Source organism: Balearica regulorum, chromosome 4 (genome assembly GCF_011004875.1).
Source record: "Balearica regulorum gibbericeps isolate bBalReg1 chromosome 4, bBalReg1.pri, whole genome shotgun sequence".
Taxonomy (NCBI): Eukaryota; Metazoa; Chordata; class Aves; order Gruiformes; family Gruidae; genus Balearica; species Balearica regulorum.
Genome location: NC_046187.1, coordinates 61,982,371 through 62,010,297, shown reverse-complemented (window position 1 = coordinate 62,010,297; position 27,927 = coordinate 61,982,371). Strand labels below are relative to the sequence as shown.

The following is a 27,927-nucleotide window of genomic DNA, read 5'->3' as shown; positions in this document are numbered from 1 at the left end:
TAAATTCATTCCATTTCTAAATTGCCTGTAAAGGTTATTTCACAGGCATAACCAAACCTATTAAATATACTACCTTTGTATGATCCACAGGCACACCAAGCCCTGTTTCAAATATAACTGCAAGGAAATAGGAAGCCTTATGGTGTCCACAACAACTGGAATCCACCAAGAGAGGGACAGAGGAGCCCATATTGCTGAGGCCATCGGCATTGGACAGACCCTTTGCAACCTTCTCAAATATCCTCTGGCCAACTTCTAGAACTGTATCACTTCCATCTTCTAAGACTAAAAATAAAACACAAAACGCACAGTTATTGCAAGAGGTAAAATCAGGAACTGATTTCCTCTCCTTAATTGAATGGGACTGAGACAGAGTCTGTTATTTCTCATGCTGAATGGTATTCTCAATGCAGACAACCAAAATTCCTAGAGATACAAGGTACTACTGAATAGGAAGGGTGAATAAAAATCCGAAAGATCATCTCAAAGTAACTAACCTCTAAAAATGTAAGGATATCTCTATTTCCTTCTACATAATAAGCCATCCTTCATCTGCAGCACAACATATAAGCCACATGACACTCCTTTACTAAGCTAGCATATATGCTAACCTATAAAACATTAAGTCAAAGCATACTAACTTAGTGACATATATTGTGGAGTTATTTAAGAACAATAAATTAAAATGTGATTACCATCTGGAGCACTGAAATCCATCTCTTGTAACAGTTTGAACAAAGTGTGGTACTTTTCCCTGAGCTCTTTTCCCCACATGAAGGCATCACATTTGGATTTTTCTCCGAATTTGTGAATCTGCTCCAAATAATAGTTTTCATAGTAACCTAGAGAAAACAACGTATTTAAGACATGAAAGCTGACTTGGCTGGTCTTTAAAACAAGCTTCTGGTAGAAGAAAAGATGTTTCTAGGGTAAACTAAAAATTCACAGACAAGATGGGCAGATCCTTAACACAAAGTAGTGCTAAAAACTTACACAGCTAGCACAGGCCACTTACAAAAATACGTAAGATTTCTTTGACTCTTTTCCATACTCTGGTCATGATGCACGCAACCAAATTCTATTTGGAACCATAAGCTAGTTTTCAGCACACATTTAAGCTACGTTACTCTTCTTTCCCTGAAGTGGTTGCTTTGATATAAACTTGTTAGTAACTGCACATTAGGCAACTGTGGCAGTGCCATTCTAGCAAAACCCACCCATTTTTTGGAAAGGGCTTAAAATACATGCGCCTTTAGGGTCATTTGCAAATGAAATATAAGAAAGGCAACTGAATAGCTTACATGTATGCTTGAAAGTGTTTGTCCCTTTATGCACATGTCTTATTAGATAAGAAATACCAAGAACATGATTTAAGTTTGTATTCCATGGCACAAAAATCATTGCAGGGACAAAACCACAGTTTTAGCTACCAGTATCAAGGCTAAATTCTTCAAATTGCCTTTTTTCTTGTTATGGTTGAATTTAAGTTTACTTTTAATGATCGTTATCCAGATTCTAGTAAAAGGAAAGGGAACGGGTCTTCAAAGATGGCAATTTAAAATTCGTATCTCATAGATCAACACTTACAATTTCTTTGCGCTTTTTCACCTTGCCTTACAATATATCTGTACTCATAAACTATTTCTTGAACGTCCATGCATCTCTCATAGTACAGTTCAATTTGTTCCACTGCTGCTTTGTCATGAAGAGGGTTAGAAATCTATAAAAAGGCAAATGATGGATAAATGGCATGTTGCTGTCTATGCTTGGCTAGAAAGAAGTGTTGTAGGCAAATAACAAAAGGAAACAGATGGTTTACTACAATCAGCTTATCTGGCACATCATGATAACATGATGCTGGCCACAATAGACTATGACTTTACATACTCAGCATAATCCAGGACACCATGGAGGAACTTCCGAAATTGACCAAGCTGATGTGATTTTTACCACCGATTTCAACAAAACCATAAATTAATCAAATGTGTTCAACACTGTATCATCAAAAACTCTGGGAAACAAAGCAGTACTGAAAATAAGTCCTTACTTAAATATAGATTTAGGAACATTGCTTTACATACTTTCAGAAGTCTTATCTTTTAGTATTTGAAGTGGTAACTAGCACTGCCAGATTTCAATAGAAAATTATCGTATTTTGGTTATATATTCCCAAGTTCTATTATGCTTCATAGCAAGTTTATCATTTGGTAAGAGCTTCAGTTAAAAAAAATATAAATAGCCATAGCTGGCTGCTAATATTTAAACATTTCCAAATACTGCTTTTGTTTACCTGTTCTGTTTCCAACACATTGAGACGATAGTATTTCACAGGTCCAAAGAATGCTTCAATACCATTTACATATCCACTGCCTCCAAGAACAAAGTATCCAGCAGTGTCATCATAATAGAAATCTTCCCTAAAACTTGAGAACATGAAAGAGAAGTGAACTGGCTATCAAGAGGTACTATGAAAGAAAAAAGTAAATAAATTTATATCTCAGAATTTCCATACCTGACAGCCTTAAACTCATTGCCAGTATAATTCTCTTTTCGCATCGGTTTACTCTCAAAATCTACTCTGTAATTTAGTGTGATAAATTCTGGAGTAAGTTTAACAAATCCCTTGTTTACAAACATATTAAACCAGCAGGGCGTTTTATTTTTCTGACCTGCAGTTATCTTCTGGTGTTTTATGCATCATTACACAGCCTCAAAGATTTCAGTTCTACCTCTCCCTTGCACTTTTCTAAATTTGGCATAGGAAAATTTAAGTTATCTGTCTCCTAGAGTTACTATCTACAAATTTACGATTTCTAGTTTGTAAACCACGTAAAGAAGGAACAACATTAACGTCTGACATGCAACTTACTGTTACATAGTTTCCGTATTAAAAGGTTTGGGGATTTTTTATTTATTTGCACAAGAAAGAGTCAATCTTGAATTGCAGTGAAAACAATGAAAAAAACATTTTAAAAAAAATTATTCAGTTGCTTAGAATAAACAATAGAGCAAAAACATTTTTGGTAGAAATTTTGCATCCAATCAGTTTTTAGTGAGGGTTGTCAGACTCTAGTACTAGATCATGCAGCATGTTAACTCAACTAGCTCATGGCATTAACAAAATTATTCAGCTTATGCTCAAAATTATTCAGCTAAGCACAGTAATGCAAACTGGTTTTGAAAGCATAGAGTGGAAAAAGACCACAGACATTTTGAAAATCATTTGGAATCTAAGTTACAAACTTGTGCTATCCTTTTCCCATTTTCCATATCTGAACACATACACACATATTACTCATGGTAAAAATGCTGCTTACGTAAAAGACTGATGATGATGTCTTCTCATGTTCTTCCCAACACTGCTTACTTCTATCTAAAAGAACAAAAAATATTAATTATAATAAATTAAATACTACAAGGTACATTTATTAAGCCGTTTCAACCCATAGTTCAGAAGATTACAGCTGCAGCTTGTTGCATTTCCTCTGCACTATAGACAATGGTGTCACATATCCAACATATGTCAGAAGAGTTTAATGGACAGCATTGGCATTGCTCTGTCCTGGCAAACCAGGAGCAAAGAAAACCAGCACAGATGTTGCCTACTTCAGCTACTTCATTCCTGTGTCCAGTTACAAGACATCTGTACTTTGCTGAAGCTTTTATTCTTCCAAAGTGTGAAAGGCTGCTTTGCTTTTATATAGCAGAGATGCTAAAGGAAGATAATATTGATCTCCTCAAGAAATTGTAGCTCACAGGTGAAGAACAGCCATAAAGGTAATGGAACAGGCCATGATTTAAAAAAATCCTGGGTTCAACTCCTACTTCTACAGGAGATGTACTTTCAGTAGACTTTCAGTGCCAGAATGGGTAAAGGAATTCAGATGCCTGAGAAGGAAGACAAGATAAGATTTTCATACATGTTGGTATTGTAAAAAGTTGCCCAAGGACTCACAAAACAACCCTGCCAAATTTTCTCAAGTGACTACGTATTTTTAAGAGCATCTTCAGATGCTCTTAAAATCTGGCTCTTAATTTCTCAATGCTTCAATTTCCCAACCTTCCCTAATTTATGTATTTTGTCTCAGATCATGCTGGACTAAATGTATCTAAATCAATGGAAGTGAAATAATCATAGAATCATCTACGTTGGAAAATACCTTTAAGATCACCAAGTCCAACTGTTAACCTAGCACTGCCAAGTCCACCACTAAACCATGTCCCTAAGCACCACATCTACATGGCTTTTAAATACCTCCAGGGATGGGGACTCAACCACTTCCCTGGGCAGCCTCTTCCAGTGCTTGACAACTCTTTTGGTGAAGAAATTTTTCCTAATATCCAATCTAAACCTCCCCTGGCACAACTTGAGGTCATTTCCTCTTGTCCTATCACTTGTTACTTGGGAGAAGAGACCAACACCCACCTCGCTACAACCTCCTTTTGGGTAGTTGTAGAGAGCAAGAAGGTCTCCCCTCAGCCTCCTTTTCTCCAGGCTGAACAACCCCAGTTCCTCATACGATGAAGTGCCTAAATAAGGAGATTCTTTTGTACCTTTTGAGGATAGTAGCATCTAAAAACTTACGACAGGGAGACATGTCAATAAGATGGAACTGAACCACAGTTTTATCTGTTCTAGAGAATGGCTCTAAGTACTGAAATGTTCTTAAGTTGGGTCCTACTTCCTTTTTTTTCCCCAAGAGTGCTTATTAAACTCTTCATGGCTCCCTTATTTTGTCCAGAAGTGGAAATTTAACGACCATAGGTTTTATCTCACACCTGAATAAATTCACTCTGCTCTCTGATGGAAGAATATCTTTTCTTAATCCATTCGTACAAGCAATCCTCAAATTTCCAACAAGTCAAGACTAATATACCCTATGTCAATATTGACAGTAACTGTCACATGTGCATCTGAAGCTGAGCTTCAAAATTCACAGGCTCTTCCCTTTCCCATGAATTTAAATTATAACAACAATTTTAAAAAGCAGGAAAAGACAGTTCTCATTCTATAAAACACTTTTTTCACTGTTCCTTTTAACAATATATTTAACAACATATTATATTAAAAGTAAATATATGTTTCTACCTGATTTTCTAGTGAAGCAATCAATCTGCTCATCACTTACACACTTAAAAAAAGGTGGGGTGCAAAAGGAACAGCTGTAGTTTAGCCTGTACACTGCTCTCTCACTACAGCATTGTTTCAGCTTTATCAGTCATTTACCTCATACTTTAAATTTGCTTAGTTGTTCTTGTCATTAACTAGCAATTATTTTTTACAATTCAGAATGTAATCTATTCAACCATTTTCAAGGCAAAAGAAGTTGTGAAATAGAAGGTTTTTGATTATCTTCACACCCTAATATCTTAATAGCTGGAGATTCAGACAAGAAGTTGGGCTGGGAATCTGTGTTTTCAGAGCTACTTTTGGAAGGTTTTGTGAAAAAACAATTGTGATTTGTTAAAATGCAAATTATGTATTTTATCCACTATAGAGGGATGCTGCAATATTTTTTTGTCTTTTAATGGTGGTCAATCTCATGCCACTTTGTCAAATCTGCAAAACTTGGAAACTGCACATGCCTCCTGTTAGCTAATACATCTAGGCAAGAGGCATGCTACTGTACAGAAGCTCAGACACTTACATTTTCATATCAGAATGGTAAAAACGCCTAAGCCTCCAAGTGCAAAGTCCCTCAGAGCTATTCACACCATGTAATTTAAAGTATCTGGATAAGATATCTAGGCCAGGAGTCCTGGTTGCCTGTAGTCAGCAGTCTCGGGAGAGCAACTGTGTGCCAAGATAGCCACTGAACAGACAGTAATTCTAGGCTCTTATCTTAAGCATCTAAGTTGATTTACCAAAGTTGGATGGTCAGAACATCCCCGGACAATTTCTAGTGTGAGAGTTTTCATTCTTGTGCTACGTCAGCATGTACAAATTACAGTATTTCTCTCAGCCTCAGCTACTACAGGGTTTGTCAGAAGCATAATAAAATTAGAAAAATCTCAGCCTTGATCCTGTAATTCAGTAGCACACATACCTGTCCACCCTTGAAAGACAGATCCAGTCGAAACCACTGCTTCAGAGGAAGGCTGAAGCTAGTTTTCACTGCAAGGTCATCTCCTCTCATGAGGTGCATCTGAACATGCACATAACCTGACAAAGCAACAAAGGAAGAAAAAGGAAATAAACACCACAGAAATATCAACATTAAGAATGAGCTTCTGTAATGTATTATTCACAGTGATACTGTCTTCTTCATCACCAACAGAGATCTGGGCACTCGCTAAGCCATACATCAGCTCTCACAGAATCCCAGGGAAACGTGCTCCCCATTTCAGTTACACATCTCAGATGCTAATGCCCAGACTCCCACATGAAACCACAGACTCAAAACCAACTGTTTGAGGGATAAACACAGGCTAAACCTAAGGCAAACAGGCAGTGTGCCACAGTTGATCTCAAACACCAAAAAGCAGACGTGACTTGCAGCAAACAGCAGAGAGGAACAGCAGACAATGGTACCTACTCACTACTCAACTGCTAGCACAGAAGAGTGCAATGATCAAGTACAAGATGACTCTGCTCTCCACTACTTGGACCTGCAGAAGCTAGACTCATGGTCTGAGCTCTTAAGACCAGTACAGGCTATTATGATAACCTAGTCTAACACTGAGAATAAAACTGGTCCTAAAACCTCTCCAAGCAAATCTCCTATCAAGCTGATGACTTCCAGCTGAGCTGCTATTTTTGTTTGTTCTTCAAAGAAAAGCACTCAGTTTATAATAGATTGGTTACAAGACAGCAAAAATAGGAATAGCAAAAATAACAAACAGGAAAAAAGTAGTTGTTAAACTTGCCAAGAAGGGGAAAGAATGTAATGTCTTATGAGAAAGCCAGGTGTGTCCTTTTAAAACTCTACACACTTACTTCCTCTGTGAGCCTGCCAGCCAGCCCCCAGCTGCTGAATTTCTTTCTCTATCAGAGGCTGAAGAGCTGTCTTCTGGCAGGAATGTTCCTCTACTGCAAGTGCTGCTAAACTAAGAGAGTGCTACCTCTCAACCTTTTTTGGATCAGGGAAATAGACTGTGCTTCTTGAACACTGCAATATAGGCAAGACCTTGAAATCACATGGACTTTTTCTGAGGCTATTTCAAATTTTCATGTAGTATGTATATAAGAATTGAGAACAGTATCAAAATAATACTTCAGTAATAATAAAAAAGGTTGTTCATTGAGATAAGACTGTTTAATCCCAGTGAATGTTCCTGACCTGTAAGATTCAGTCTATTCTGACGAAGCAGATATTTAAGTTAGCCAAGACTTGAAGCTATGCAACTATTTCTCCGTTTTACCCTAGTAGTTACTTTCCTATTGAGACACTACAGTCAAAAGGAGGCATTTTGCAAGGGATCAATTTCACAAAATAGGTCTGATGATATATTTATAAATGTTAGTCCTAGGCATAGGTCTATAAAGACTATATTAGAGCCCTTCTGAAGGCCAGTAATAATATCCCTTACCTTCTTCATTTAGAAATACAGCAGGAGTACTATACATTTCTTTCGGATCAATAAAATAGAGTATACCACACAGATCCTTTTCACAGTGATGGAGTAAATATAGCCAGATTGAAATGGTGAACCTGCATGAGCAAAAATAAACAAAAAATTCACTCCTGATGAGAAATCTCCCTATATAATTTGAAAAGCATGCATTTCACTTTAATTTAGCAAACCTGTTGCACACATGTAATCTTTAGAACAGAACACGTCCTCTGCAGTGAAAACCTTCAGAGCAACAGCACTTCAGACTCTTGGATCTGTGATCTCCTTTTAACTGCACTTTTGTGGTACTGACATGAGAGGAGAGGAAGGGGGTATTATCTGAATCAACTCCGGAATGCTGGGTCAGAGCTACTGCCAGATCCCACATCAACAGGGAACTGAAAAGACAACTGAGACAACTTGGAGCCAATCTCCCACATGCAGGCCACAGGACAAAATCCCCAAATGCGCGGTCTTGTAACCTCGATTGTGGAAGCCAGTAAAAATTAAATGCAAACTGTGAAAATGTGCTTGGGAGAAGCAGTTAAAAATGAATCCAGCCTCCAGGTAGCACAGATATGTATGAATAGCTCTCACAGAGCTATCACAGGATAAATAAAGGTGGAGTCTGTGCAAACTATGGAGCAGTGCAAAATAAAAACCCAAAGACCTGACAATGCTATCTACTAAGAAATTTCTGTACAAAGCTGGCTGAGGCACTAAAAGCAGAATTTATACCGCAGTATCTAATTCTAAGGAGTTCCGCTGAGCCAGACTAAATCTGCTTCTGTGCTGTTACAAGGAACTTGACCACTTATTTCCATAACATTTCCACAGCTGAATGTCTTTGAAAACTGCACGTCCAACGTACAACCCAGCAAAGCATTAAGGTTATCATCATCTCTGATAAACAAGTTCTCTTTTCTTAGAGAATTTTAGAAGGACATATTATTCGGTTTGTGTCTTTCTATAATTAAGAAAAAAATGAAATATTTGTTTATAATATTTTAGAATTGGGTCAGCTTGCCTTGTTTCTCTCTCAAGAAGTTGCTAAACATACAGTACCTTGTATCTTTTCCTAAACCAATGGAGGTTTGAAAGCCTAACACCTGCTCTCCTGCTTAAAAAAAAAATATAAAAAAATGCAAGTGGTGAAGTTTTCCCCAACAGAGTCTACACCTTAAACACCTAATAATACCGTATCTTCCACAGGTGGTACCTGGATGAGGCAGAAGGGTTTGTAAATCACAATCACTTGTAAATTGATCATGATGACCTACAGCCAAACCCCCTGCTTCCAGAAATACTGCTTATGCTTATATATCACTCTCTTCATTTTTCATTTCTGGCAATATAACAAACTTAGAAGCTGCAGTCTCCATTTAATCCTTGATTGCCAGTCTGAGCACATAACTGTTCTGGACAAATTCCTTGGGACAGAGTTTGGGACAATGCTGACTCATTTCACGTCCCCCATTGCTGCAGAATGCCATACAGCATGAGTATTCCCTTACAGTCCCAGCCTATCCTTGCTGCAGGCTGTCCACAGCCTCAAATGACAGTTGTCTATCTCCAGTCCTCTTTCTTTACAAATCCCCGACTGATGTCAAACGAGTAACTTCAGTTAGATCTGTTTCTGTAGGGAACCACTGCTCACATACGGGGAGCTGAAGGAAAACTCTCTTCCTCTTCTTAACAGTTATCCCAGGCTGTCATGAAACTGCAACACACAGGCGATGTTTTATGTTAACACTGGAGATACCGTCTGAAGGCAAGAGGGTGGAACTGTGTGGAACAGGTAGAGTGCTGCATAATTTCATGCCATATATTCTCAACTCAGTGTCAGAAGCAGAATGCAACCGTGCTGGTGGGCAAAGGGCAGCAGGCTGTACAGACCAGGCTGTCACCTGTCCTGAAGAGGCCAGGAGCTAAAAATTGCTCTCTACTTATGACTTCAGAGTTTGAGGGCTAGTAATTTGCATGCAACCTACATTAAATGGCAAGTGTTCTTTGGTACTTTTCTTGTGGTCACAGGCCAAACACAAACCAGCAGGCAAATTCCATTTTCTGCGATCATTTCCTACTTCTGTAGTAATGTTATTGGGGTAACAGCATCTGGTGGAAGGGAGATAAATTTATGTATCTCTATACTTTTTCCTCTAAAGTTGCAAAATATGACTGAAGAGTTGTGACAGTTTCAGGAAGGGGGGAGAAGAGTAGAAAAACATGATCTTCCCAGAGTTATTCCTCTGTAACTGAATGCAATGCAGGGGCTAATGGGTTTTAATCCTCTCCAACCAGGAGTTTACACAGGGATGGTAAAAGGAAATAGTATAAGCTCAAGCTGGGAGACTATCTAGGCAGGGGACTCTATCACTGAGGGTTTGTCAGCTGCAAAATAAACTAGAGCGTGAATTTATAGGGAAAAAGCTGCTCCACACTGCTGGCCCTTGCAAGAAACCCTACTCTGCATTTGGTCTGCAAATGATGCTTGAAATGCAGATCTCTCTGTAATGCAGAAAACCTCAAGCCAGCTAGTCCTAAGACAGCAGTCTGATAATGACAGCACGTAACAGCTAACTTACCCTCCTAACTGTACCTAACTAGCACAGTTACACCTAATATTGGTCTTTTACCCAGCACTGCACTAACACATACTATAAGCATCTTTCCCAGGTTCAGCTTAATCCCCTCCAAAACTGAAATTAGACAACAGAAGGAATTGCTAACTAGTTTCCTTTTGAGACTTATCTCAACTTAGCAGGCAGTATTGCTTTAATTTGTGGTATAGCCTAAGAGTTTAAGTATATTCTATAGCCTTCAATAATCAATTACAGCCTCCTTCAATTATTTGCCTATACTTACATGGGATAATCAATCTGATGTTGTCTGACTGTCTCAAGTTCTCTGTTTTCAAATTGTTCAAATTTCTTCACGATTCCTGTTTTCTCCCCACTGGAAGCATATATGAAGTTGAGAATCTGGACACCATCTGCAAAATACAATCTTTCTTAATCTGCCAGAAAACAAACATTGATAACTAATTAATAGTTCACAGTTGTACAAACATTTGAATCACATGACAGATTAAAAATCAACACAAATCTTCAATAAGTCCTTAAATACAAGTTCGTCCGCCGTTATTAAGCACATTAACATCTCGGACCAAATAATCCACGGGAAAGTGAAATGTAGTCCACTTCCAGCTGGTATTAGAAGCAGAGAGAGACTCATTTAAATCTAAGATACTTAAAGGACCAGTTAGTAAGGAAGAAATCTTCATTTATGTTATTCGTTTAAAACTCATCCTATCTTTGGTTATGCCTACATGAGATTACTCCACAGCTCTTAGACTTGCTCTCCATTTTCAACTCTCCAGTTTATACTGTATTTACAGATAGATACTAATTCTGTTCTTAACTGATACGCATAATCTTGTAATAAATCTGATAATGCTGTCCCTGCTAAAAAACAGGAAAAATATCTTCAAGGCCATTACATATCATCAGCTTTCCTAGAAAAGCCCCCAAAACAACAACAAAAAACCACCCAAACCCCAAGCAATTTGTTACAAGGTTATTTTAAAAAATAAATTTGAATAAAATGTTATTTCCTCCTATTTCTTGTTATACAGTTTTCATCTATAGTATAATTAGATAACGCATAAGATGATTCACAGCGTTGTCAGAGATCACATGCTCTGTCTCCAACAAGTATTTCAGAAAGCCCCCGACAGCAGCAACATCATTGCTTCCCTGTTCGTCTTCAGTGCATTTACGTGCTGAGGTAGTGAAAATAAATTACACAAATACCATTATGGGATTTTCTAGGAGAGAATCCTTTAGAAGCAAATCACTTTTTTGCTTTTAGGTTCTGCTTTGAGTATATATTGAGGACAGAAAGAATTGTCAGCAAGTGCAAAGCCAGAGACAGGCAGACAGAAAAAAACTCCAGAACTCTGAGAAAATCTAGAAAGCAGAGTTGTGAGTTTCAGTAATTTATACAGTTGGGCAAGACATTTCTGTTTTAAAAATTAATACTTTTAAATAAAAAAGTGCTTGTCTATAATGACTCTGGGCCAAAAAAAAAAAAAAAAAGTACTATATAGTTTATTGCACTATAAAGACTTAAAAATAGGTTTCTGAGTGTGTGGCCATCATCTTAAGCAGAAGTAGACTACCTGTGTGCAAATTATGTATGTAAGAACTGCAGGACTGACCCTGAAATAATGCAATAAGGGACTGAACAACTATCTCTGAAGACAAAGGAATGACGTCCATTGACATCAGTGGGTTTTAAATAAAGTTGTTTGAATACACTTAGAAAATACAAGGCCATGCTGCTACAAATCTCCGGGCTGGCTGTGATGAAACAAGACAGCTCTGAAGGACATGATGACTTCAGTCATTTGCAACTCCAACCCCACAGTTATGAAGCTTACATATTCAACAATGTTGGCCAAGTAAATCATTCTACATAACATTACTATTTGCTACAGTTACACACTTTCTAACAGCCTACGAGAGATGTTATTTGTGTCCCATTAGTTTCTTTGGGAAAAAAAGTGACATTACACCTACCACTTTCATGAGGGCACTGAGGTATCCTGTTTGCCTGGAGCATCCACAAATAGTCAGTACCCCACTGAAGACAAATTTTGTGGTCCTTATATGGGCGTTCAAAAGGTGGAACTGCTTCTAAAAAAGTGTAATTCTTGGCAACTGCATCCTGGTAGTCTTCACTCTGCTCAACATCATAGCTGCTAACTGATTTGTGACTAATCCACGCATATAATATCACACTGTGCACTATTATTGAGTTTCTGATGATATAATCATCTCTGTAAACCATGATGCTTGGAAATTTCAAATGTACTTGTCGAGTTCTGTTAACATAAAGGTTTTTCTCATCCTTCCATCTCCTTCTATAGACTGGTACACCAGTCCTGAATTCGGAGGAAGCTACTGCTTCTATGTTGACGATACAAGGCTTAGAACATAAATACTGAACTGAAACTTCAGAATTGTTAAGAACTTTCTTTTCTAAAATGTTTAAATGAATGAAGTCTACAGAATCCATGTTTTGTTCAAACTGTGGAGTAACTGCCGTTGTCCGTAATGTCTCCTTTCCAAAGGATGGCACAAAATTCTGGAAAAAAACCCAAAACCACAAAACATGTTAACTAGAAAATTTAAGTTTAAGTGATTACTACTGTACTCACAGCAATAACAGAACACTGCACAAGCAGAAGGTTTATATACCATACTCAAACTCTGAAATACTTGGATTCTTTCACACAGCAAGTAAATGTGGATTACTGAAGAGCCACCATCAAGGTTTTAATGGTAACGACTCCCCTACATTAATCAATTTCTCAAAGTTACACATGCGTCTACAAACAAACTGTATTTACAGGGTGTATCCTTCAGCCCTTCCGCAAGTGGAATCCGGTCTAAGATACTGACTTACACGTCATGCTATTTACACATGCTCCTAGGATCAGGCCTAAAGAGTACATACGAAAATGTACCAGTATTTATTCATGATGTTGCTGTTCACTTGTGCTGCCACATCCTGATGTTTCTCTATCTTTTTAAAGTTAGCTAAGGTTGTTACCTCTTATGCAGGTACCTGAAGAGCAGAATAACAACTAAGGCAGCTCACAATGGTTTCCTGAGAATGAATTCCTGTTCACCAAATGTTTAGGAGCTTATTACAGAAACATTCCTGTCCTGAAGACAGACTTCAAAATCTGAGCAGCAAGACCAGCAGGCAGCATTTGCTTAGTTTTTGCTCTCCATAGCTACGCACATTAGCATGTGCTTCAAGAGTGAGTGCTTGGGCATACAACAGGATTATGTTCCATGCTGAAGTTCTTGTCTCTAAGGTTTCAAACAGCTGCTTTTCTTTCTGCTCCGCAGTCAGTGTCCAGCTTGATGCACTGCCAAGGATACTGAGGATTACTCAGCTCAGAGGGCCAGCCACCAGCATGGCACTTCTGCCAGGTCCCCTGATCCGTCTAAAATATTCAGAATTGTCACTTAGGATTACCAGGGAAGCTGGTCATTAAGATTGCTTAAAATGAGAAGATCTGTCTTGGGTGACTTTTAACTTTGCTAAGCTTAAACAAATTGAACTGAAATTTATCTTGGATATCTACCTTGGATTGATGGCTTTTTCACTGTCATTCCCAAAATATTTAAAAGCTTTGGCCAACTCGTTAGTGCACTTCTAATTACCGGAATTCTGTGTCGTTCATTTGGAGGACAAGACCTTGTCCATGATCCGACATCAGAATCAGTAAAAGTCCCTAATGATAAACTATGCTTTTTATTTCTTAAGAATATGTTGACATGCCTTGAGAGCTACACTGAAAAAACATCAAGCCAGCAAAACCTGTGAATGTTTAAATATTACGAAAAGTCACAACTAAGTTTACCTATAGTATTTCCTTGCTCCTATAGATGAGAATTTTGGATTTAACTATGTGGTCAAATGCTGTTTCCTCCCCCTGGATCCCTATCTCCTTAAGGGCACAAAAGAGCTCAAGGGTTGCAAGTGGAACACAACTGTGCAGAAAGATTATTTACTCCAAGACGTTGACTTTATTTAAGGCAGAAGCGGGAAGACATAATTGAATGAGGGAACTTTTGGATGAGAAAGCTGGATATTGCTAGCAGCTGGGTATCTCTAGATAACTAGATTTATTTAGTGTTCCTAGGTCTTTCTGAACTTGTGACTTAAACCACTTTCCACAAGAACAACCACGTACTGTTTATCTTCTTGTGTCCAACAAGATACACTGGAAGCCAGATGTGCAGTCATGCTGAACACTGATAAACACATGTGTAAGCACCTAGATATACACTTTGAACAAATAAAATGCTATAAAATGCAAAACACTCCACAATGTCCACTCCACAATCTAGGCTTTCTACAATAGGTAGTCTCTTGAGAGCGACAGCCTTCCTCTCTGCCTCATTTCCCATGCTATAAACTGGATAATGTAACAATGACGCGTACTGAAGGGCCTAAAAAAGGAACAGCAATAGGAAGGTGATGTCCATTGAAAAAGTTACCACCATATCGTGTAATAACATACATGCACAAACACTCATATAACAGTTGATGAGAGAACCTTAATTTTAGTACTAATTTGAGTATCTTTCAGAGCTTGACTTGACAAAGATACTATTCTTTTACACCTCCTACATAATTCTTCTTTGGTTATAGGAACCTCCAAAAACATTAAAAGCATGTAGCAGCAACCACAAATTATTCTAAACCTCTTCTACTTGATGATTATCATTCATATTTCTTATGTATTTTTTTATCTTACAACAAAGAGCCCTTCTAAACAGCTTAATCCTTGTGATATGAGGGCTGTGTCATGAGGAAGATGGTAATATATTATGAAAGTTATGCCATGTCATTATCACAAAATGTAGAAGTCTACCAGGTAGACACTACAAAGCATTGTGGTATCACTGTGTGTTTACCACGTACACACATTTACTGTCAAAACACACACAGCCAGCTCCCAATTTTCTCAGGGGTTTATCCAACACAGAGATATGGGAGCTGACCAAGACAGCTTGGGTCTGGCACAGTTCGTTACCAAAGATGCAGTAGCGTATGAATGTGGCCACCCAGCTTCCAGTGAATGGCAGAAGTTTTGTGGTGGGCATCCCAAGACAGCAACCCAAAGCCAGTTCCTTGTAGGACAAACTCCATGATATCCCTAGAGCACTTAAGCACAATGTACCGTGACTGCTGATGCGTAAGGGTAGCTTCACCCATGCTGCCTTACTGCCTCTGCCTTAGTGCCTGTTCGGCTAAACAGCTCCCACAGAGTTACTCAAGAAACTCTTATTTGTGTTCTTTGGTGCCTGGGTATTAGTTGAGACACGTGCTGCAAAAACGCATGAAGCACGTTTCGGTCTGCTGCTACACCACCCCTAACAAACCCTTCAGGAGGCTCATCCAGAAAGGAGTGCGGTGCAAAGATCCTTGAGCAACCCCACGCCGATGCAGCCGTGGCAGAGACCACTGAACAGTAAACTCTTCCAGAGCACGACTGAGTCTCTTACCACTTGGTTGCTTCTACACAGTGCTCTCTGGCACACTGCATAGCGTGTGTATTATCTAAATGTTTCCACTTGGTGAGGAACCATAGTTCTTCCCTCCCCGTTATCTCAGACAAGGCAGAGTTAATTGTGCATAGTCTCTGACTACAGAGAGCATGGATGAAAGGATTACACAATGAGTGTGATTATGAGATTTAAATATAAAAGTTTCCCAGTATAGTAAAGAGGCCAGCTATACTGGATTCAAAATGTTACCATAAAGGAGGCAGAGTTCATCAAGACAGAGGTTTTGTTGTGTGGGGCAACTTAGCCACAAAAACTTGATCTTTTCCTTAAAACCTGCTGAATGCGAAGGAGTTAGCCCAAGTCATGCCATCAGATGTTGGGATAAAAATCACTGTGGGAGACAATCGCAACAATTGGTAGGAAAGTGAAAATTTTCAGCAGCGTAGTATTAGAGAAATGATGAGAAACTGTTCTTTCACCTACTGGAACAAGATCTCAGCAGGACCCTTGCCGAGTTTACCTCTGCAGAAATTCCACATAACCCTATGAAACTGCACCTGTTTGCACAAAGTCTGAAGATAACCGTCGTCCTTTACCTGTGAATGCCTGCCACGTCATGCTAGATTTTAAGATGTGTGAAAAGGAGACACGCCAAAATGTGCATCGATCTGCTCCCAATCAGCATCAATATTGTACAGGCATACAAAGATTTAAACAGAGTTTGTGCTTTCTGCTTAGCAGCATAGAAGAAGAAACAGCACTTCATCAGATGCCCCTAAAATGCAGTTGTTTCCATAAGCCACTGCAGCACCATAGTCACACATGCATCTACAAGTGGATGTCAAAGGCAGCCCCCTTCTTCCAAACCCAGAAATTTAACGTCATCTAGGTCGGAAAGCTTGATCTAAGGACCTGACGTTCGCTGGCTCGAGAAGGCAGCGTAACCCCGGGGGTTGGAGAGAGGGCAGCCGGGGCAGGCCGGACAAAGGACGGGCCGGCTCCCAGCGGCGGCCCCGGGCTCGGCCAGCCGGCCAGAGCGATCCCGGGCCCGAACCCAGACCGGGCGGCCGCGGCCCGCCGCGCACCCCGCTCCGGCACCCTCCCGGGGGCTGCGGCTCCCTCTCCGCCCCGCGCTTAAAACCTGCAGCCCCGCACCGGCCCGGCCGAGCGCGGAGCACCGCCGTGAATCCGCTGGGTGCCGGGCAGCTCCCGCCCGCGGGGGGGTCGGCGCTCACCCAGGGGCCGTAGCTCGGTCCGGGCCCTCGCCGCGGCCACCATCTTCCGCCGCGACGGCGGACAGTGCCGCGGCCCGGGGGCAGGTGCAGGGCCAGCCGCCACTCACCGTGAGGAGGAGGAGGAACAGAAGGGGGCGGCAAGGGCGGCAGCGGCGGAGCACGGCGGGGGGCTCAGCCGGGGGCCGCATGCTGCCGCGGAGGCGGCGGCGGCGCTGCCCAGCACGGCCCAGAGTGCGCGGCCGGCCCCGCCGACTAGGATGCGGCAGATCCGGCTTCCTGGAGGAGGGGCCGCCGCCCGGGCAGGGCAGGGCAGGGCCGCGCCTGGCCCCGCGCCGCCGCCGCAGGTGCGGAGGGGCCGGGCCCGGCGGCACCCGGGGGCCGAGCCCCCGGCCGTGCTGTGGGGCACCTCCAAGGCCCCCGCGCAACCCAAGTACAACGGGCACCGGGCGGCGTCCCGGGAGCGGCGGCACCCCAGCGCAGGGCCGCCTCCTCCCTCCCGGCGACAGCGTGTCTCGGGGGTTCTGCGGTGGCCCCCCCCGCCCTCGTCCCCACCCGCTGCGCTGCCCGCCCGGGCCCGGCCCTGCTAGCATGGCCCCCACCCAGGGCAGCTCCCCGGTCCCGCTGGCGGGCGACGCGCGGCCGTGTGGTGACTTTAGGGCGGTAAGGCGGGGCAGGGTCTCCTCACAGCTGCCGTGCGCGGCGGGCGCCGGGGTGGCCCGGGAGGTGCCGCCGTTCGCCTGGTCAGGGGTGACACAGCGAAGCGCGGCGGGTGTGTAACGGGACCGGGACCGGGCTGTGTCCCGCCGCCCCGTAAGGGGGCGCTGTGCGCCGCTCCTGCCGGGCCAGGCCCGAGGGCGCAGAGTCCGCAGGTGCCTTCCCCTGCGCTTCCGGTGTGAGCCGGAAGCGGGAGCCGCAAAGCTTCCGGGTTGTGGCCGCCGGTGGGGATGGCGGGGCTGTCCCGCACGCTCGGTATTTTCGGCGGCTTCGTGGCCGTGGTGGGGGCGGCCTTTTACCCCATCTACTTCCGGCCGTTGCTGCTGCCGGAGGAGTACAGTGAGTCCCTGCGGGGGGTGGGGGGCTCGGCTTGGGCGCTGTGAGCGGGTTTGTGCCCCGGCCGGGCTGCGGGAGCGCAGGCGTGCCCGGGCTGCGGGGCCTGGGGGCTGCCGCTGGGTGAGTAATGCCGAGAGGCTTTCTGCTTGCCTAAGAGATACTTAAGAAAAGTCCAACCAAAAAACCCCTCGTACTAGTCTTGTTTCAAGTTATTGGCTAGCATGTGATGAAGGACACCCTTTAGCTGTTCTCTGAAGTGATTAAGAGGATTTAGATGCAGTTGAAGAGGTTATGGTCAGAGGGCTGGAGCACCTTTCCTGTGAAGACAGGCTGAGTTGAGGCTGTTCAGCCTGGAGAAGAGAAGGCTCCAGGGAGATCTTATGGTGGCCTTTCTGTCTGGCCTAAAGGGAGCTTGTAAGAAAGACGGGGACGTTTTAGTAGGGCCTGTTGCAATAGGACATGAGGTAATGCCTTTAAACTAAAAGAAGGTAGATTCAGACAAGATATAAGAAGAAATTTTTTCTATGGTGAAGTACTGGAACAGGTTGCCCAGAGAGGTGGTAGGTGCCCCATCCCTGGAAATGTTCAAGGTCAGGCTGGGTGGGGTTCTGAGCAACCTGATCTAGTTGAAGATGTCCCTGCTCACTGCAGGGGGGTTGGACTAGATGACCTTTAAAGGTTCCTTCCAACCCAAGCTATTCTATGATTCTATAAGTTGTTTGAGTTATGTTTTCCAGCCATAATTGAAAAGTTTAATTTAAAACATGCTAACAGATTCTTTACCCATTGTGATGATTTGCTAAAGCTGGTCTCAGAGTTTTCTCTGAAACTGACTGCTGAGGAAAACCCCACTTCCATGCCAAAAACACAGAAAACCTGGAGAAGCCCACACCAGTCTCTGTAACCAGGGAGCTCTCGAGCAGCCTCAGCAGCTCTAGGCGGGTGCTCCATGCCACAGGAGGGGTAGGGGAGCACCCATTACTCCTGAACTTCTGTTAACTATGCCCAAAGGAAGCAGGGAGAAGTTCTGGTGTAACCAGCCTCATCCCCTTGCTTTAACTTTTATAAAACTAAGCAAGCTGTTGGTGATAACGTGAAGATGCATGTGATTAATCTTCTGAGACAACTGAAGAGATTTCTAGGAAGGAAAAAAAAAGGAAAAGGACAACAAATTTATTGATCTTGGAGGGACTTTAGCCTTGCATCAAAGCTGAAGTAAAATTTAACTTGCAAGCAAGTTTTTATTTAAGGAAGCTATGTTTGTGAAGTTGGAAACTGCCTACAAAGATAGGGTTGCTACTCTGTTCCCATTTAAAAACCTTATTCTTAACCCATTTTTGCTTATGGTGCCCTTTCCAAAAATATAATATTAGAAGTGTGACTCAGCATTAAGGAAAGAATACAACTAGTGGACAACGTCCTCTTTTGTTCTTGTGAGTTACATGAGCAAATGTTCCCTAGCAGGTTAGGGACTTTTTTTTAAATCTCTGTTTAGCACATAAGATGAGCGATGCACAGTTAGCAAATGCTTAACTTTGCTATTTAATACCTGATTCTAAACTACTTATTGCATGCTGCTCAAACTCTCCTTAGATCACACCTATTGGAATTATTCCCTATGTGCTTTTCTTGATGCTCATTGCTGTGGTGTGAGAGAAGCACAAGCATTTGTTGTTCTAATACTTTAGATGAGACCATAGAATTTAAGTGGTACTTGAGTGGAAGTGTTTTAACCTTTGAGGTATAAAGGATTTGATTTTTCAGAGTACAGTCTTGTAAGCTCAATGATAACTTCTGTAGAAGCTCACATCTTCCATTGGCTTGAGCTATGGTGAATACTCTGTATTTCTGTGTTTTGGGACTCTGTCTGCAGTCAGACGTTTGGATTAGCATCACATAGTAATCCTGCAAAAGGCAAGAATGGATTTTAGTTCTCTGGAGTGACGTTCAACTATGTAAACATGAAATGCTTTTTCTTTCTTCAGTCTTGTTTTTCTTGTGTCTCTCTCAAATGCTACACAAATGAGGCAAAATATGTTCAGGAAGAAGACTTTTCTGCATAATTCTCACAGATCTTCAGAGGAGTTCCTAGCAATTTAACAAATAAAATGGAAGACACTTGAAAAAAACTGTATGTAATCAAACTGTTACATAGGTACCATAAATTATGCGTGCAGAGATTTGACTTAATTCCATACAGAAGCGCTATAATTTTATAGGATTTTAGTACTTCAGTTTGTGGCCTTGATGTCTCTAATATTTTCCTGTCTGTAACTAGCTTTAAAAAAAGACTGTTTCTTCATATAAAACACATGGTTTAGTGGCAGTGTTGAAACTTTGAGGTCTTCAGCACAGACCTCTTCCACTTGGATTAATTAAAACAGTGAGTTGGCAGCTGCTATTCTGGTTGATATTGGGGCACTTTCACAGTAGATCTTGTGATTTTGCTGAGCTGTGAGAGTCAACTCTTACCCCGTCGGGTGAGGTAGCTGTCCTCTCCTCAAGATTGGCTCTTCCTCATTGTCCTTTTTTTGGCTTACCTGTTTTCCAAGTTGTTTCCAGGCCCCGCCCCAGTCTCCCTATTGACTGTTCTGTGTCCTATCTCCTTATTTCTCATCTGTTACTTCTCTGCACTCATTTCTTTGCCTGACCACTTAACAGCTCTTTCTGCTCACCTCAAGTGTGTTCCCAGACCTCTCTGATTCCCATTCTCTCTTCCAATCTCAGTCTCCACATAAGACTAAATATCTTTCTCCTCCATGTCCTAGAATAAGTCTGATTACACCCCCTTGCAAGTAGAATCAATTATCGTGACATGCCCGCCAGCCTCTGGTAGCATTAGGCTTGTACCTAAACAGCCTAATAACACGTAGGGCCTGTGCATTCTCAGTGGGATAGGTTGCTAAAACCTTTTAGTTTAAGGTGAGCTTAGTTCTGAGTTTCCCCTGAGTATGTGCACCCTACAAGTTTTTAAAGGCTTAAAAAGTTCAGTGTATGGCCAAAAGGCTTTCCCGGCTGAGCTTTGACTTCCTGCTTCACAGTACCAGAGTAGTAAAGCACTTAACTGGAAGGGGAAAAAAAGGAGGGGCATTTAATAAGGGGAAATAATATAGTTTTGTCCATTTCTCTTCTTGGAAGTGGTTGAATCTTTCAAATGAAAAAGCCGGAGACAGGCCCATTGTATGGACAATATCCCTCCAATACTTAATTTCACAAAGTTTACAAGCAGTAATTTTGTAGATGCTGTCATGAAATCTGCTTGTGATAAGATGTAAGATTTTTCAGGGCCTGAAAATGGGGATCACTGATTCTGGAAAGAATAAATCTTTTGAAGAGTTTTATGTTGAGCATATGAGTGATAGCTCCTAAAAGTACTAGTAATTCCTTAAGTGATGACATCATGGCAGGTATTTTGGCATCTTTTATTAAACAGTAGTCATTACTTTAAGATTATTTTCTTATTGTTTGTAATCTCTCAAAACAGACTAGCTGTTAGTATTCACACTTCACTGAGAAATTACATTTGCATTGTGTAGGTGGATACTCACCAGAATTTTACTGTGTAGCATCCAGAATTAATAAAATTTTCAATATTATTTTATTGGGTGCAGTCAAGATGTCTGGTATATTTTATTTTTTTTTAGTAGTGTCCTTTCTGTTCTGTTTTCCAGAGAAAGAACAGTCAATAAACCGAGCTGGTATTGTTCAAGAGGATATTCAGCCTGCAGGTATACTTGATTCATGTATTTGTATTGATTGTTTCAAAGACCTTCTTGAAGTAAGAACTGAATATTTATATGGATTTAAAAAATACAGTGAAGAATACATTCAAATAATATATAAAAAATAAACTTCGCATGAAAATATTTTTTTCAGGCTAATTCTTCACTTGAAAATTATGGATTTAATCAAACTTGTTTTAAATTGATTTAACTGGCCAATTAAGTTGTAGAGATTCTGTTATCTTCACACTTTCTTAGATAGATGCCAGCTTCCACACCAGAAATTAACTTCTGAGCCAGCTCAGAGCAAACAAGAACCATGGGTGGGCAGAGCTTTAGCTGTAAAAAAACACGCTATTGTACCCTGGTTTTGTGGAATACTGCTTTACATCTCAGCTGAAACACAGTTTATGAGTGCTTTGTCAGTACCTTCCAGCTTCACAGGTGGAGAGGTAAGGCAGAAATCTACTACACATAAAGGAAAATTTGGAATGCAGTGCCTATAGCTTTTTTGATGTCTGGTGTTGTCAGTAGAAGATGTAGAAAAGCATGTGAGGGCAATAAAAATTAAAGTGTGGCAGATCATCCTTGATAGTTCATTGTTTCATGGAACTGGCTAGTCATTTTGCAAGGTTGGCACTTCTCATTTAAAGACATGAGAGTGCTTGTCTTGATGAAGCAGTTCATATTGGAGTATGTTAAATGGTAACTTATTCTTATTTTTAGAAAAGCCTAACATCAGCAGCAAGGGAAAACCAAATAGGATTAATGCCATGTCCTTAGTACAAATATCAGTTAAATCATCAGTGCAGGAATTACTTTCCAGGAAAGTGGTGAAATACTGAAGAGGAGTAGGAAGGGTATTGTGAAATAGAAGGCAGGTAAACCTGCCTTTTTATTAAACATTAAAAAGGACTGGACTGGCTCATTTATCCAAGATGCAGGTACTTGATGACCAGTTCTCCTCAGTGTAACTTTTTCATCTAAACTTAGCTGCTGCTGCTGCTGAGAAGTTACAAGATCCACTAGTTGAAAATGTAATCTAGACAAATTCAAGTGCAAGGTGCAATTCTAGATGGTTGTTCCAACAATATTAGAACACCTTACCTATGGGTGTGATAGATTTTTCCATTATCTGAAGCTTAAGATCAAGATGAGGTTGTCTTTCTAAGTATTTTTGCAAGCTTAAGCAGAGTTGTGAGTTCAGTGCAGAAATTGTTTTCATTGTTTTGTACACAAGGCTGGAGTAGCAGACCAATTTTATTTTTTTTCTCCAACAGTCTAGTTATGAACTGCTGGTATTCTCATATTTGATTTGTAGGGTTAAAAGTGTGGTCTGATCCATTTGGAAGAAAGTAATGTTGCCAGCTGGGTGTATTGCAAGGCAAAACTGAAGATGGACATCTTCAGCTGTTTCTTCTTTCACTGAAGTGTGTCTTTGGGTGTCGCTGGAGAAGAATTCTGAACATGCTGTGTGGGCACGTGAGGAGCAACACACACTACTGGTTGGAATCCCAGGAGATAAAAACATGCTAGTTTTGACAGAGGATGCACAGGCTGGTAGAGAGCTGAATGATTCTTGAGTTTACAAGTGAAATATTTATTTCCTTGAGAGAAGAGGAATTATTTTTGTGGTTAATCTGTAAACACTTGTAGAATAAATTATGAATAGAATAAATCATGCAGTTTCCTCCCTAGTATCAGAATTACTTTTTGTGGTTTTATTATGAAAACATGATAAAATATACACTGAGAGAGATCAGTGCAGAAAATACGGTGAGTGTAAATTTGTACATTAAAATTTCTTCCTTTTAAACCAATGTGTATTTTTTTCATTTGTTTTGCTGTAGTTGTGGCTGGTTAACCTTGGTGAGCTGCCAGGTGCCCACCCAGCCACTCTCTCACTCCTGCTCCTCAACAGGACAGCAGGAGAAAATAGAATGACAAAGCTCGTGGGTCTGGATAAACACAGGGAGATTGCTTACCAGTTACTGTTGCAGGCAAAACAGACTCAACTTGGGGAAAATTAATGTAGTATATTGCCAATTAAAATAGATTTGGATAGAAACAAAAATTAAAATAACACCTTCCCACTGCCTCCCTTTTTCCAGGATCAACCTCACTCTTAAGTTCTCTGTTTCCTCCCCTCCCTAGTCCCCTGAGTGGTGGGTGAGGGTTATGGTCAGTTTATAACAGTTTCTCTGCTCCTTCCTTCTCACACTTTCCCCCTGCTCCTGTATGGACTCTTAATGAGCTGCAATTCCTTCAAGAAATACCCAACTGCTCTGGTGCGGGCTCCTCCCCAGGCTGTGGTATGAATATCTGCTCTAACATGGTCTTCTCTGTGGGCTCCAGGGAAATCTCTGCTCTGGTGCACCTCCTTCCCCCTCCTTTTCTGACTTTGGTGTTCATACTGCTGTTCCTCACTTTTTTCCCCCCTCATTCCTCTGTTTCGTTGGTGTTTTCACAAAGGTGTCACCCACTTGGCTGCTGGGCTGTGTCCTGCAGTGGGTCCTTCGTGGAGCTGTCTGGAACTGTCTGTGGCTGACATGGGGCGACTCCTGCAGCACACCTTCCTTGCTGCCAAAACCTTGACCGGTACACCTGATACAGGAGGTTAACACCAAATGTTGGAGTAGAAAAGCAGATACTTTAAATACTCTTTATAAAAAAACACTTTTTCATGGTGATTGTAATGATCATTCGAACAGGCAAGCAAAGGATTGCCCCTACTGAAAATCTTTACCCAAACTGGATGTCGGTCTTAATAATAGCTTCTGAATAAACTATGTGTTTCCAGATTTCAAAATAAAGAAAGTCTATAACCTAAGCAATATTGTTCTTGAGTACAGGTGTAGCATGTATTTTAGCTTTAACGTACTATCTTCTTGATTTATTTTTAGCAGTTCATTATGGTACACAACATTTTAAAGACCATTGCAGGATTGTATATGTTATGAAGAATGTATGCGCAGTGAGTGTTATTTATGAAGTTAGATGATAGTTTGTTATTTTTTTCGGACATCACACAGTTATTAAGAAAACAGATGAAAGACTTGATGTTTACAGTGTTCTTTTCCAAACTGCCATTCTGTTACTTGTTATTCCTTTTTTACCTGTCATTGTCATTCCCTTCCTGCTCAGACACAGGCTTCCACTTCTGAGTTTTGGGTTTGTTTTTTTTTTTAGTTTCCTATTATCACAGTAAGCATTACAAATTTTTTTGTTTGCTTGCTGAGAAAATGTGACCATATTTGATTCCTTTGAGTTCTCAGGTGATCTCACATAATGGCTGAAGTCAGAATGAGTGTACGCATTCACTGTAGGGTTGTTGACAGAAGTTTAACTATATAGCACAGAGCAACACTGTGACAAAGCTAATTCAGTGTTTGCTAGGAAAAGAAGAATCAATTAAACTGAAGAACAAAGGTTTTTATCACTTAAACCTTTGTTCAATGAGACTGTGGAAATAAGAGAGCCTTGCTTTTTTGTTTTCTTGAACAAAACATTATATTGATACATCAGACAGTTTCAGCCAAGTTGTTTCATCTGAAATACCTTTCTAGTGGAAATTACAGCGTTGCTTAAAGATACTCCATCTGTAGCTGACTAGCTGCAAAACCAAGAGTTTTAGGAGAAACTGGGAGTTGTTCAGTAATGCTGCTTCTGTCACTTGGTGACGCGTGCTTAAAAACATACATCCTGGTAGTGTGAAATAATTATTAAACCACTCTTTCAGGATAAATGATGTGACTGGATATTAAATTACTTAGTTTGGAGTTAGGAGATAAGACAATCTCTGCTACTCATTTACTTTGTGAAGTTGAGTAATTTGATGAGTCTGGATCTTGTCTACCAACATAATAGATGGTTTCAGAACAGTGGTTGTTGCTGACAGGTGCTGAGCCTTTTGCCTTCATACTACTTAAACATTGCAAAACATTTGAGTACGTGAACTCACTTATTTAGCATTTATAGAACTGTACATATCTGTTGGTTGTGATCTCTAGTGCATTCCAGTGCAAAAAAGCTTGGTAAGTTTGGTAATTGCATGTACAAATGTTGCAACAGTCCATATTTGTTGAACACTACTGAAGTGAATCTAAACTCTGAAAATGGTGTACGTTGGTTTTAATGATCGTCACTTCTCACTTGCTGTGTTCCACCTAATAAAGTGGGCTGATTGGCCATGTCTTTTAAGTGTTAGGATAGTGAATGTCTTTTTCAAATCTTTGGTATTCTATCTGGATAAAACTGTTAAGTCAACAAGGAACATACTGCAATAATTCTCCAGAATTTACACTGAAATTTTCTAGGATTGCTCTGGCATTTGCCAGTTGCCTGGAGACTTGCCCAAGACTTACGTGGGAAGTCCTAATCCTGCAGCTGGCTTCCTGGGCTCTGTGACAATGCTTTGTTCTGCTTGTGGACGCTGGACATAAGCCTCTCCTAGCTACCCAGTAACAAGTGGAGTTGAGTATAACAAATTGTGTTCCCCACAACTCCTTCCTTATCTTGCTCTGAAAGTAAGAGGTTCTGCTACTTTTGTAGCCTGCAACAACTATTGTTTTTCAACACAATCATACAAAGATGTTAGATGTGTTTATAATTATGCAGAATTTTATATAATTATTAGTACTTGGGAGGGCTTAGTCTGCCTTTTGCAGTTTTGGTCCACCTGTTCTGATTGTTCTGATAGAAAGGGTGGGACAAAACGTTTGATAAAAATGCCTTCTTAGAATGTTTTTAAAACAATTACAATATCTATTCTGTAGTATGAATGCATTTTGCTTATTTATTCCAGCTGGAATATGAACAGCAAATACAGCTTCAGCCTTTGGAGGACTGGAGAAGAGTTTTAAACTGTGCTTTGACATCCCAACAGGAAGATCTGGTTGTACTAAGTTTAGACCTGCTGTTGTATGGTGATAAGTTTTGAAATTATTAAAGCTTGTGCCATGAAGAGCAAATCTGGCATTTTGGTCTAATGCAGCTTAGTTTTGAAGCATTATAGACTGTTGATGATGCAATGAAACCCTCAAGCACAAACACTTCAGGATGAGTAAATATGGCAAAAGATACTGCCAAGTTATCAGATTATACACAAGCAAGAAAAATGGGATTTTTCTTGTTGAATATTGTACTTACTAAGATTGTTCCCACTGATGAAAGGGAAATGTTTTTTCTGTAATACTCAAAGCACATTGAATAGCCTCAACTGATTGTTAAAATTTTACTGTACATATGCCCTCCCACAAAAAACAGTCCAGAAAAAGTAGTTCTCATGACTTGCAGTTTTCTAAACTAAAATAAATCATGTATTTTCCGTTCTTGCAGTCTAGCAATAATTAACCACTCATTTTCTCAGTACTGTGTACACTCCTACTGACCTTCTTCATGTTAACATGCAGACACAGCACTAAATGCAAAGCTGCATTGGCTTTTTCCGTGGTGCCACAGCCCAAATAATGTGTTTACTAGTGGAAGGAAATAATTTTCCAGCTTCTGAGAAAGAGCTGTAGAATATACACTGTTTCCATGTGGCCAATGTATAACAGGAGAGAGCAAAAACCAAAGTGCAGGTCAAAGCATATTAAAGCTTTCATTTTCACAGGTAAGCCTATGATCTGAGGTATATTTGTGCATAGTGCAGACTTTGTGGGCCTTGCAAGAAAAATGGTGCAGTGTTTAAGACACTGTCTTGGAAATTAGGATTGTTGTGGTCTCAGTTCCCTGTTCCACCACACTTTTGTCTGGCAGCAAGTAAGTAATTTAGCCTTTGAGCTTCAGTTCTGTCTGTAAAATAGCAATACTAGTACTCCCCTTCCTTGCAAGGTATGATGAAGGTAAATACAGGGGTGGGTGGGTGGGGGCTTGATGCTGTAGAAAACATTTTTGGTTCTTCTCTGAGAAGTTTTCTTCATGGTTAGGAAAAAGGTTAGGTCTGGATTTTTGTAGGACTCAGATATTTTGGTTCCAAGAATTTAAAATGTTTTGAAGAATCTTTTCCAAAACAAAACAACTTCTGAAATTTCCCAGGACTTTATACTGCTGAAATATTATGCTCTGAGTATGGATTTTTTTATATTTTGGGAGTCAAATGGAAAACTCACCTGCTTTTCACAATACTAATGGTTTTTTAGAAGATCTCCAAATTTGAGTATAAGCTTCTAGATGTAAGTTGAAATGCAGCCCAATATGAATGTTACTACAGTTGCACAAAAGAGCAGAAGATTGGTCAGCTTTTGTTACTGGCCCAGGTGCCTCAGCAAG

General features: G+C 40.7%; 2 protein-coding genes across 3 annotated transcripts in view; one reads left to right on the top strand and one right to left on the bottom strand.

Annotated features, from left to right (window-relative positions):
- SEL1L3 (SEL1L family member 3) overlaps positions 1-17,655 on the bottom strand; it is a 38,372-nt gene extending 20,717 nt beyond the window's left edge. Inside the window, 10 exon segments of the mRNA XM_075752362.1 lie at positions 74-285; positions 696-842; positions 1,588-1,720; positions 2,291-2,423; positions 3,318-3,373; positions 6,048-6,163; positions 7,531-7,652; positions 10,420-10,546; positions 12,135-12,702; positions 16,990-17,655. Of these exon segments, the coding sequence (XP_075608477.1) occupies positions 74-285; positions 696-842; positions 1,588-1,720; positions 2,291-2,423; positions 3,318-3,373; positions 6,048-6,163; positions 7,531-7,652; positions 10,420-10,546; positions 12,135-12,702; positions 16,990-17,472 (2,097 nt within the window). The 5' untranslated portion in view covers positions 17,473-17,655.
- A 35-nt stretch (positions 17,656-17,690) lies between these two features.
- SMIM20 (small integral membrane protein 20) lies at positions 17,691-23,470 on the top strand. Of its 2 annotated transcripts, XR_012835390.1 has the most exons (4): positions 17,691-17,935; positions 21,604-21,660; positions 21,917-22,106; positions 22,976-23,470. XR_012835390.1 is itself a non-coding variant. In XM_075752377.1 (3 exons), the coding sequence occupies exons 1-3, from the start codon at positions 17,827-17,829 to the stop codon at positions 23,011-23,013; spliced, it is 204 nt and encodes a 67-aa protein (XP_075608492.1). In that variant the 5' UTR covers positions 17,766-17,826; the 3' UTR covers positions 23,014-23,470. The 2 variants fall into 2 exon arrangements, 1 of the variants encoding a protein (XP_075608492.1); XM_075752377.1 differs by lacking the exon at positions 21,917-22,106 and having other exon boundaries at positions 17,766-17,935.
- The last annotated feature ends 4,457 nt before the right edge of the window (positions 23,471-27,927 follow it).